At 45.2% G+C, this 12,083-nt stretch overlaps 1 protein-coding gene across 1 annotated transcript in view; it reads left to right on the plus strand.

The window, feature by feature from the left end:
* Nucleotides 1-12,083, plus strand: part of LOC107104313 (transient receptor potential cation channel subfamily M member 4-like) — an 80,656-nt gene that overhangs the window by 50,325 nt on the left and 18,248 nt on the right. The window contains exons 15-16 of the mRNA XM_015404297.1: nucleotides 8,426-8,571; nucleotides 10,602-10,714. Of these exons, the coding sequence (XP_015259783.1) occupies nucleotides 8,426-8,571; nucleotides 10,602-10,714 (259 nt within the window). The remainder of the gene's footprint in view (nucleotides 1-8,425; nucleotides 8,572-10,601; nucleotides 10,715-12,083) is intronic.

Consider the following 12,083-nt stretch of genomic DNA (forward strand, 5'->3'; position numbering starts at 1 on the left):
CCTGCCTTGATCCAGGACCAAAGAAGACTCAGCCAGCAGTCCTCAGTGACTATAGACCTCCTGCCTTGATCCAGGACCAAAGAAGACTCAGCCAGCAGTCCTCAGTGACTATAGACCTCCTGCCTTGATCCAGGACCAAAGAAGACTCAGCCAGCCGTCCTCAGTGACTATAGACCTCCTGCCTTGATCCAGGACCAAAGAAGACTCAGCCAGCCGTGCTCAGTGACTATAGACCTGTTGCCCTGACAACCACATTGTGAAGGTCCTAAAGACACTTATGCTGGTTCACCTCAACAAGCAAACCAGCAGCTATCAGAACCCCTGCAGTTTGCTTATTGCCGTGGAGATGGAGTCGATGATGTCATCATCCACCTGCTTCAACCAACCCACTGTCATTTAGCCAAGGCAGGCAGCACTGTGAGGATCATGGTCTTTGATTTCTCCAGATTCAGCCTGACTGACTGTGAGAGAAACTCCAGCAGACTCAGGTGGGGCATCAACAACCACCTGGATCAAAGACTACCTGACAGACAGACCACAGGTTGGTAGACTGAAGACTCAGCTGTCTGATCCAGCAGCACAGGAGCACCACAGGAGACGGTACTCTCTCCATTCCTCTGTTCACCTCTGACTTCCAGGACCAGACAGAGTCCTGTCCTCTGCAGGAATCCTGGATGACTCTGCAGTCATTGGGAGCATCAAAGATGGAGCAGAAGCTGAGGACAGAGAAATAACCCATCAGACAGCGGAGCCTCACAGCGAATGTCTCCTTAAAGCTGCAGGATGGATCCTTAAAAAGAGAAAAGTTTAATATATGCATTAAATCCTTTGCTATGGCCTAACATGATGCTTATTTTTTTTTTTTTAAGTTGGGTTTAACAGTCACTCTTTAACATTCCACAGCAGTTATTGCTCATTTGCTTAACAATCAGCCAGGCTCTCATGTAGGTTTGATTGAATATCTTGTGTATTTGAATGCATTAGACTTTGAATATTTCTTTTAATTATAATTTATAATTTAATATTGGAAGTTTTGTGATATTAATATATGAAAGGCATCAGACCAAAATTTAACCGGACAGTGGTAGGTGGTTAAAAGTTCTGTTTCATCCCTACTGACCGCCACAGGGTGGTGCTGTAATGTCATGGATTCAATGGATTCAATGTTGGGTTACACATGACCTCTTGTGGAGCTCTTGCTGGCTGCCTTGGCAACTCTCTGCAACACCTCATGTTTGCCCTCTCTACATCTGCTCAGGACGCTGGGGGTGCAACTGCGGCGGTTAGATTTTGCACTGCAGGCACTTGTGCTGATGAGCAGAGAGCTTGATGTAATATCTTTTGTTCTCCAAGCTCGTAGACGGTCTGGCTTTCACAGTCTCCTTTGAATGAAGCATGCAGTAGGACCCTCAGGGGTGTCCCAGTTGTGCCAGGGGAGTTTTTTAATTAGCTGCCCTGGAGGTGCTGGAACAGAGTTTTCAGGCACACCATAGTAGCCAGCAGCTTTCTGGCCTTCCTTTTCACAGGATTCAGGGCGCCCTGCTACTACCCCCAGTGTTCGGCCGCAGCCTTGCACTGGTAATAGACCTGGTTGTTTATATTCCGGTGATGTGCAGCACAGACCCAGCTGAATATTTCATGAGCCAATATTCCGCCAGTTAGACAGAACTGGGCCTCGGATCCTGGATGCCTTCCTTCCAGGGCTCCCAAGCACCGGGGAGGATAGAAGATGATGATACTGGGCCAGCTGTCAGACATTTTCCCCATCGGCAGCTGAATTTCTGGGCTGCTCACACTGTAGATCTAGGGTTATTGCTACCTTAACCCATGGCTACAGGCTGCAGTTATGATGGCGACCGTCCCTTTCTGCTTGGTCAAAATGACTTTTATCATGACCTGGTGGATGTTTACTTGATGCATGAAAGAGGCCCTCCCTCCTCTGCAGGCCTCCAGACCCAGGGTTCTGCCATACCTGGACAACTGTCTTCTCTCCCCTCCCTTCCAAATTTTTATTTTTATTTTACAACCTCATTACAAAGCAACAATGCAAGCAATCCTTCCACATTGATAATGGAAACAAATGATTCGGTCTATTCTTTGAATCATCTTTTCTCATTAGCTATCTTATATTTTCCCCTTTAGAATTTATTGTCCGAGACACACCTGCAGCTGTTTGCCTGGCACCGTGCCGTGCTGGTTGCAAGCTATGACCACTGATCTCTATGGCTATGAGCCAAATTATTGTTTAAATGTATGTATTATACAAATGTTTACAGCATTGGAAAACATAATTAATTATTGCACACCATATTAAAACAAACAAAAAAATCGATTTTCATAAATTTTTGTAAAATCTCCAGGGAGCCGCAAGGGGGAAGCTAAAGAGCCGCATGCGGCTCCGGAGCCACGGGATGCCGACCTCCGGTTTAGATGGACACCACCTCTACTGTTTACCACATCAACAACCAGGCAGGCACCAGGTCGACACATGTCCCGAAAGTGTCCAGGGATCTCCTGGAATGGGCTTTCCCCCGTCTCTCCACCCTGTGGGCAATTCCTTCCCGGCTCTCTCAAACCACCTGTCTTCTTTGTCCAAAATGTGAACATTCTGGTCCTCCAAACAATGTCCTTTGTCCATAAGGTGTAGATGTAGCGCAGAGTCATGTCCAGAGGAGGGCTCTCTGCTGTGTTGGGCCATGTGTCTGTGGGGAGGTTGTTTGTTTTCTCCAATATAAAGATCAGAGCATTCCTCATTGCATTGAACTGCAGACACCATTTAAGGGTCTATTTGGTGTTTGGAGAAAATCCTCTTGAGATTTTCGGTTCGGCAACATATGGGATGGACATGTTTTTGCGTTTAATCTTCTCACTGTTATGTTCTGCTGCGTGTCTTTTGGATTTCCTTGCTGATTTGCCTAACATCCAGTTTGGGCATCCACAGGTTTGGAGAGCATATTTGATGTGTATCTGTTCTTTGAGCTTCCCTTCTGTTTTAGTAGGGACATGCTCGGCCCACTGTTGGAAGGTTCTGATGACTGAAAGTTTGTGTTCTAGTGGGTGGTGTGAGTCAAAAAGATGATACTGGTTTGTGTGAGTGGATTTCCTATACATTTCATTCAGTCCAAACGGATGATCCTCTTTGGCCAGGCAGAGGTAGATTTGTTCGCCACGCAGATTTTGACCCATTGCCCCCTATGGTATTCCCTGACAGTATTGTCGGACACACTGGACCAGGAAGTGTTTGCCCATCCATGGCCGCGAGTTATCCTGTATGCCTTTCCAAACCTCTTGCTGATTTGGCCTGCTCTATGGAGGGTTCTAAGGAAGGCAACAGGGTGTTGCTGGTAGCTCCATTCTGGCCAGCGCTGCCGTGGTTCCCGCAGAACTCCATGGTGTCTTCCAACAAGGACGGATTAGTTGTCTCATTGGGGGGCAGATATGGCACCCCAGCCCCCAATGTCCCTGTCTGGGTGATCAGACCTTGTCAGACACGCCACATTGAGAACTAGGGTGCCTTATTTGGCAGGAATGCCCATCTCACCAGGAATTGGACTCTCTGAGGGCTGAGGTGGAGAAGCTCAAGGTCTTACTTAAAGCTCCAGACCCCATTTCTGTTCCCAAAATGGCATCCTCCCAAAATTGTCTTCCTGACAACTGTAGGAAGAGCTTACGGAGGCTACCAATGGTCCCAGGCATGCCAATTGGACTGGACTCAGAGAGGGCATTGGAGCACCGTCTGCAATTCAGCCAAGCCCCAGAAGCTTGGGGTGGTCACAGTGAGGCTATGGGACCCCCTGCTTGACAACAAAGGAGACATGATGTATGGGAACCGTATGTCAGTTTTGAATTGTTGCTTCTACACAAGTAGGGCAGCAAAGCTGGGTTTGTCACTCAAGCTTGGAGCCCCCAGGGTGGAGCAGGCTCCACCTCGTGGGACTCTAGCGGGCCGGAGAGGAGCCGGCACCCATTCAGGGGCCAGAGCAGGAGGGAGAATGCAGTCTTAGGGCTACATGTTGATGGCGGTGAGGTTTTTATAACAGCGCTTGACTTATTGGGAGACCCACTGCAGTTATGCAGAGTTAAAAATTATGGTCCAAGGGTACAGGGTAAGGGTGACTTTGTTTGCAGTTCTTGCACCGGCTACAATCCTACCAAAAGAAATGCAAGCTCTCTGGGCAATAGGGGCAGTTCCAACATTTCTGCAGGGTGAATGTCTCTACTCCACCTACTTTTTAAAATCACAAATAAGGATGGGTCCCTTCTGCAAGTGCTGGACCTAAGGGCGCAAAACCACCTTTTAGAAGGTTTTGTCTTTTTGCATGCTCCGCACAGGCAACATCCTTCATGTGATCTAAAGTTGGTATGGTATGGTATGGTATGGTATGGTATGGTATGGTATGGTATGGTATGGTATGGTATGGTATGGTATGGTATGATCTGTGCAGAGGAGTGGTTTACATAGAAGTAGACTTGAAAGATACATGCTTTGATATTCCAATCCACCCAGGATTCTTGAACCCTCTGTGCCGGTCAGAGTTAAAGATTTTGCCATTTCTAAAAGACTGGCTCATCTGTGCCCCCTCCTCCTGTGCGGCAGATCGAGTGACACAGAGGATCCTGACCCATGTGGAGGCTCTGGGAATAGCAGTGAACAAACAGAGGGGTTCCCTTATCCCAGCCTAGCAGGTCTTTATCAGCATGGACTTAAGTGTCCATGCTGATAAAGGTCAGTCCTTGGCCCCCACACAGCTGACCCCCATCCTCAAAGTCATCCCCATCAAAACTCACCACCTGTCTGGAGGAGATAAAGGTACAGATAGAGCAAAACTTTCTTCAACTCAATAGCTCCAAAACTGAAGCCATCCTGGTTGGAACTCCTCATTAAACCAATTCATCATCCATAACCAGCATCACTTTTTCTGGTACTAACATCCCGCTCTCATCAACAGGTACTAAACTTGGTGTAAGATTGGACTCACTTTTGAAGCCCACATAAATCGTTTATGCGAGACCTCTTTCTACCACCTCCATAACATTTCCAAACTCCGTTCCATTCTCTCCCTCCCAGATGCCCGAAAAGCGGGTTCATGTCTTTGTCTCCTCCAGACTGGACTATTGCTACTCATTGGGATCCCTAAAAGAGTCTTCAGAGGCTTCAGTACATCCAGAACTCTGCAGCTAGGATCCTGATGAGAGTACAGAAACATGAGCACATTACCCCCATTCTCCATTCACTACACGGGCTTCCTATCTCCACCAGGCTTGAAAACAAGGTTTCCCTCCTCACACATCAATGCATCCATGGACATGTGACCCCACCACCACCATCACCACCACCTTAAAGAACTTATCAACCCACAGAACACAACCCGCTCTCTTCGCTCCACCCACTCAAACCTGCTCCACATTCCCAGAACCAGACTCAGGACAATGGGAAATAGAGCATTTTGTGCTGCTGCCCCACATCTGTGGAATGCCCCCGCCTGACACCTTGAGGGCACCTCAATCCACCGAGTGTTTTAAAAAAGGCCTTAAAACATTTCTTTTTAGCAAAACTTTTGGTCCCCTTTTTAATGCTTTTCTTTTATGTAGTACTTTGAGGTCTGAGGTTTTGATGAAAAGTGCAGTATAAATTAAATGTATTATTATTGTTTATTATGAATCCAGTTTGGCAAACAAACTGTGGCCACTCCGGGCATTGCACCTGTTCATCATGGCTATGGATGCTATTTGCTGGTCAGAGCAGCTATTCGTGTGCCATAGTGGGCAGAACAGGGGGCAGGCCCTTTAAAAGCACAGGCTGTCGTATTAGTTTGTGGATGCCATCCCGCCGGTTTATGAATCTGTGGGGGCACCTGCCCCCTCCGGTGTTATAAGCTATTCTACCAGGAGAGTGTCTACAGTACAGCCTGGGCGGCAATGTGGGGCGCGGGGGGATATCTGTGCAGCGGCATTGTGGGCGATACCGTGTATGTTTGAAAGATTATGCTGCATCAGCGTAGGACATGAGTCCACACTGGCTTTGGGGATCCTGCCTCTGGCTTCGTCTAACTCCTAGGAGGTGGGTGAGAACCTTGTTCATCATGATGTTATTGGCATTAGTCATCCACTATGGTTCTGTGAATTCCTGGATGACTGGCAGTCACACTGGTCACTCAGGACTTCTCCCAGCAAGAAGATCCCAGAGACTGAAATGTAGCCTTCTACATACTATTTATAGATGCACGCCAAGGTGAGCTACGTGTCATGTGCATGACGTTGTTTACATTTAATCTCGACCTGCACAGAGTGCCAGGAGACATATTCGCTGTTTTTACTGTCTCTGGCAGTCATTCAGGAGTTCACAGAAACAAAGTTACATTTCCAAATGAATGCCCAATCATTTGTGTTCTTGGGCATTGGTAGTTTTTCTTCTTACTTTATGATATCTGCATTTTTGATTATCTAATGTGACATAGTGAAAATCATGCCAACAGAAATTGTTGTCTACTGATTTGTAGACAACAAAGATTTAACTAATTTCTGTCTTTGATCTTTGCTTTTGTCAGCTGAAAACCTGCTGTTTCTGAGGACCTACACACATATAGTACTGTCATCAGCATGCATTGCAATATTAAATGGTAAATGGCCTGTACTCAATGAGTCAATGCAATCAGGTGGTTTTCCTTAGATAGAAAACTTTGTATCAATTTGACTGGATGATCTGGTTGAACTGTAAAGTGCCTTGAGATGACATGTGTTGTGAATTTGGCGCTATATAAATAAACTGAATTGAATTGAAATTGAATTATTCATATAGCACTTTACATTCACCCATTCACTCACGCACTGATGGGGGTAAGCTACTTGTAGCTGGGGCTCACTGACAGAAGCGGGGCTGCTGTACACTGGCACCATCAGTCCCTCCGACCACCATCAGTAGTTGGGTGAACTGACAACCACCCGGTTGAAGGGCAAACTCCTACATCATACGCTACTGTCACCATGAAGAGCTGGACATGCTGAAGGAAGGTCATTAACATACCTCCAAAACAGGACTTTGGTTAACGTGGATCTGTGGCAGACCAATGGACAGAGGGAGAGGCGCCTACTGGTTTTAGAAATGTAGATAGGTTGTAAAAGATTTGGGTGCTTCAATGTTGTTTACATTATTTGAAAGATTAAGAGATGACTTAGCCAGTGGGATTTGGTGATTTGCTGCATCAATAGCCTTGTTAAGGTCATGAAAGACTGTGCACCTGAAATATTATTGTCAAGATAAATAGAAAGTGGTTGACTGAGAATTACCAGAGCAAGGTTAGATAAAGGATGCTGAATAATTCCAGTGTTTCTTTTAACTTAAATCTTCAACCTATACGCTTCTTATGTTGGAGAGAAGGAAATTAAAAGGTCAGATCTATGCTTCGAAAGAATGAGGCCATAATGAGGTAAAGAAGTGGGAAGTTATCTGAATTAACTTACTTTACTGCAAATCTGATCTGAAGCTAAATTCAGATAGCAAACCCCCCACCCAGCCTTTCAGGTTCAAATTTGGCTCAAACAGGTGGGAGCAAAGACAATAATATCTGGGATGCCATAGACCTTTCTCAATTAGAACAGTCTTCAGCAAACTCTTGGATGGAAATTTTATCAGAAAGTGTGAAGGCTCTGGTTATCACTCATGCTTGTAAACGTATGTTTCTATAGACTGACTCTTTTTGAGCTGTAGCCCTTCGTTGTAGGGAAGTCATATTTAAATGTCAAATCATTCTGGCTTAAACATGTATATAAATAGAATCTTTATCAGACCATATTGTCCCAAAATGTAGAAAATGTATATTTAAAAAGAAATCCTGCCTTAAAATCTGTGTTTTTTTTCTCCATTATCTCATAGAGGCCACTTCCTTGACAGCGTCGTTTCTAAGTCACCAATTTAGTGCTACTTGGTCCCAATGGAATTTCCCATTGGGAACCTGCTAGCATTAAGTTGCTAACTGGTTAGCAAGATGCTTCCCACAAACCGGCTACAACCAAACTGCTAGCGAACCTTCCGCCACAACTATCCCGCCCCCTTGATAATCGACCAATCACATTCACTTTATTCACTTGTGTAAAGTCGGGCACCATTTGGGAGAATTCGGAAATGCAACGTTTGGAACAGCCGCTTCCCTACGAGTTTAAGGGTGTCACAGTTATTCTGTTGGCTAAGCCTTTGTTCAGCAGTGTTCCTCATTATTCTGTTGGCTGTACTGACAGTAATTTATTACATAACATAATTTTATCCTCATTTCATGTATGACTGCATGGAAGAACATCATCAAGGTGATCAGGTGGGGAAATAATGGTGGTCTGTGCAGAGCAGTCTGCTCCTTCTAGTCTCCTCCTTGACCTCTATAACAAACAGATTTTGTTCAAAAAGTAAAATGTTTGTTTTTCCTGTGTTTAGATGTATTTGGTGAGTGTTACCAAAGCAGCGAGAGTCGCACCTTCACACTCCTTATAAGGAAGTCTCCTGTGTGGGGCGGGGCAACATGCCTACAGATGGCTACTGCAGCAGATGCCCGCCTTTTCTTCAGCCATGATGGTGTTCAGGTAAAACCATACGCACTGCTAAGAATCTGGGTTCTACCATATTTTCCAGGTTATGGAAAATCGTTCTCTCTGTGGTTCTCTAGATTTCCAAAGGCTAGATTGAAGTTAGAGCACCAGGATGTGGACAGGATGGAGGAATCAGTTCCTTCTTCATCACTAACACTGTTTAGAAATCTCTCTCTGAGAAATGCAAATGATGACATTAAATGGAAGATGTCCCTGAGGTGTTTTCTCTTCTATTCCAACATTTTTTTTCACATACATTGCATTATTTGTAGTTTTCTTTCATCCTTATAGAGATCCAGTGTTTAACATCTTAACCTATGATAATCAACCTTTGGGCCGACATACACTGTACAGTATTTTCATTAGTTTTTAGCTACAGCTCAAACTGTTTCCAAACTGCAGGGTTTAAGAGTTCACAGCTCAGGATATTTGTTATTCCGCTTCACGGCCTGATGCTCTGATGTGATCTGACTGCTCACACCGCACATCCAAATACCACACACTGGACAGCTCCATCCGGTGGTAAAGAAAAGCTCTGCTTCAACAGCAGGATAGGATCATGATCTCCTTACGAGGGCCGACTGATAGTATGTTCAGATTTGGCAGCTATTTCCTACTAGTACTGGATCTTTCTAAGGCCATGAAAACAAGGAGCCTGGAAGAGTTCAAATTCAAACAGGTCAATCCTTCCCTGACTGTCAGCACCCCTCACTCAGTGGATGCACTGTCGCCCAGCAACCATGGCAGTTGGTCCACAAAGAATAGAAATCAAACTTCTACTGTTCTGGGTGCTAATAGCTTGATCTTTAATAACCTCAGAAACTAGGACCCAATATTCAGACAGACAGACCAGGACGATTTTAAACAGACTTTATTTTGAACAAAAGGGCATCAGCGGGGAGGATAATCGGATCCTTTGCAGGGATGGAAAACACAAATCAATGACTGATAGGTCAGGCTGATCGCAACTAGGAGCTCCAGTAACTGACCTGGTTCAAAGTCCAGTCCTATCCCAGAGAGAGGGAGGAATCCAGGAGGGTGATTGTCCACCGTTTGCACCCATAGCGCTTTCCAGAACCTTCATGTGATGATGAGCTGAGCGTCTGAGGGAGCAACAGTGTCTGTGAGGGAAATTCAAGACAAGGTCAGTGAAACAGTCCAGGTTCGGAAACCAGCATGATCCGGGAAAAGCAGCACAAAAATCACAGCAGTCAAAGAAAGGCAAAGCATAAACTAGAACATCCAAAACGGGAAATGGGTCAAAATCAGAATTGTTTTGACCAAGCATTCATATTTGACGTGTTGGGAATGATAACGTCTATTTTACATGAACTCTGGAGATGGTTTGCAGCCACAGGGCTTAATACTTATCCTTTTTGCCCCAATAGTCTTTACAGTCAAACATATGTATATTGTCCATTTCTCTTTCTTCTTCAAATGGTGTGATTGCAATAGTTTCTGATATCTGACATTAGAACTCCTTTGCTGCGGGTCCAAAGTTTTCTTTGCTGTCCCTATTTTGGATTTAAGGTCAGCTGTAAACCAGGAATATTTTTTCAAAAATAGGCAGTGACTGTCATCAGTGTCTTCTGCTTCATTTCCTTCTGTATCTGAATCTGTAGAGATTCCAGGGTTGGCATCTGTCCCAGTAAACATCTGCTCCTGAAAATAACTGTAAAAAGCACGGTTTAGATCTCTGATGGTAACTTCAGCTTGGTTCCTAGGGAAAAAATGTGAAATTATAATTCATACATCTGATTGCTTATATCTCTTTAGGTTATCTTTGTCTGATATTAAGAATTAGTTGATCTAAAACAGGTTGAAAAAAAATAGAAGTAATCTGTAAGAAAGGAAATAAACTTTGAGAGCAAGCAAGTCCAAGTCCTTAGAGCTAGTTCGCTGTTGGTGGTTCTTAGACTGATCTATGCTGCATAATCTTTCTTAAAAGGCAGAATTTTGCCCAAAGTCTATCATTCATCTGTCTTTGATATCAGTTTAACCTTCTTCTGCCTTTTGTGCTGCAGTCTCTGCTGTCTCAGATCTGGTGGGGCGACTTGGAGAGGAGCACTGATGTCTGGAAGCTGATTCTTGCCTTCTTTGTACCTCCTTTAATCTACACCAACCTGATCGACTTCAGGTCAGTCATCTGTTATTGTTCTACAAAACTGCAACTTTATCTTACCTTTATCTTAGGGCAGGGGTGGTGTCGGCCCCGTGGGGCTGGTACGACAGCCTCTCTTCTGTCAGCGGTCCCCAGGGTAGCTGTGGCTCTGATGAAGCTCGCCACCATCAGTGTTTACGTGATTTAGTGGGTGAAAGATGGTGTGTAGCATAAAGCACTGTGATCATATCTCCTCATATCAGTACAGGCCATTAGTTTGTGCTTGGATTGACATGTGAACCTATTTTATGTTCTTTCTGACTGGTATGTTATGGTTAGAGGAGAGTTCAGGAGCAGTTAAATGAATCTGTGTTTAACAGAGTACATTTTAACAAAGCGTCAGAAGGCCACTAAAATAGGTGCATGAAGCAGCTGCTGTTTTTACATCCTACCTGCTGCTTCGAGCTTCTAACCCGCCCCCTGTTTGACCCGGTACACACCTCGAAGCCTGGCTTCAGATGTCCCACCACTAATCCTGACCTAATTCTGCCTCCTGACTCTCTGGGCCTGCCTGAACCCTATCGGATCTGACATTGTGAGTTTATTGGATATCTGACCTGTTCTCTGTGCCCTGGCCATGCTAGCGGATTCTCCCCTGAACTATCTTTGGATCTCTGATCTCCTGGTTGTGACTCTGGACCTAGTGTCGGACCTCGAAAACTCTGGTTTGCCCTTTTAATTGATCTGCCTGTCTCTGATCTCAGAGATCAGTTTATGGCCCTTAAGCTCTGAGATCAGCCTAGTCCTTGTAAGTCTGCGAAAGCTCAAACCGCCTGCCCTCATCGTCCCTTTTATCACATTCTTGTAGGATTTCTGGAACCGACCATCCTTTTCTCATTTGTATCAAAGTTTAGTGTATTTCTCCTTTCGTTCATATCAAGACTCAGAAGTATCACACCCACCAAGTCCTCCTGTTTCTGTTCCTGTTTCTGCTGGTGATCTGTCCCCTGGGTGTTTGAACCTGTTTAGTCCGGATGTATTCAGGTCGCAGTCTCCCCTGGACGCTTTGCTTTGAATCCCATGCTGGATCTTTCAACATGGCTGCGCCTGTCAATTCCACAAAATATGCCGCTTAGAACGCTACAACCCGCTTAGAACATCTACGACCGCCAGTATCTGCTGGAGCTTCGATCTCAAGATGGTGTTTCTGGACTCTCGAATACAGCCACTCTTGACCGTCTAAAAAGCTCTGTGTGCTTTGGATGGATGTAAACAATGAAGTGTGCCAAAGGTCCAGGCTGTGCCAGGGTGAGAGCCTGAGATGGGCGAGATGGCGAAAGAGAGGCTGTAGAGGCGGGGGCAACGGTGAAATCCCCACAGACCACCGGTTCATTGTATCCTGCTT

The sequence above is a fragment of the Cyprinodon variegatus genome, unplaced genomic scaffold, assembly GCF_000732505.1.
Source record: "Cyprinodon variegatus isolate N-32 unplaced genomic scaffold, C_variegatus-1.0 Scaffold1687, whole genome shotgun sequence".
Lineage (NCBI taxonomy): Eukaryota > Metazoa > Chordata > Actinopteri > Cyprinodontiformes > Cyprinodontidae > Cyprinodon > Cyprinodon variegatus.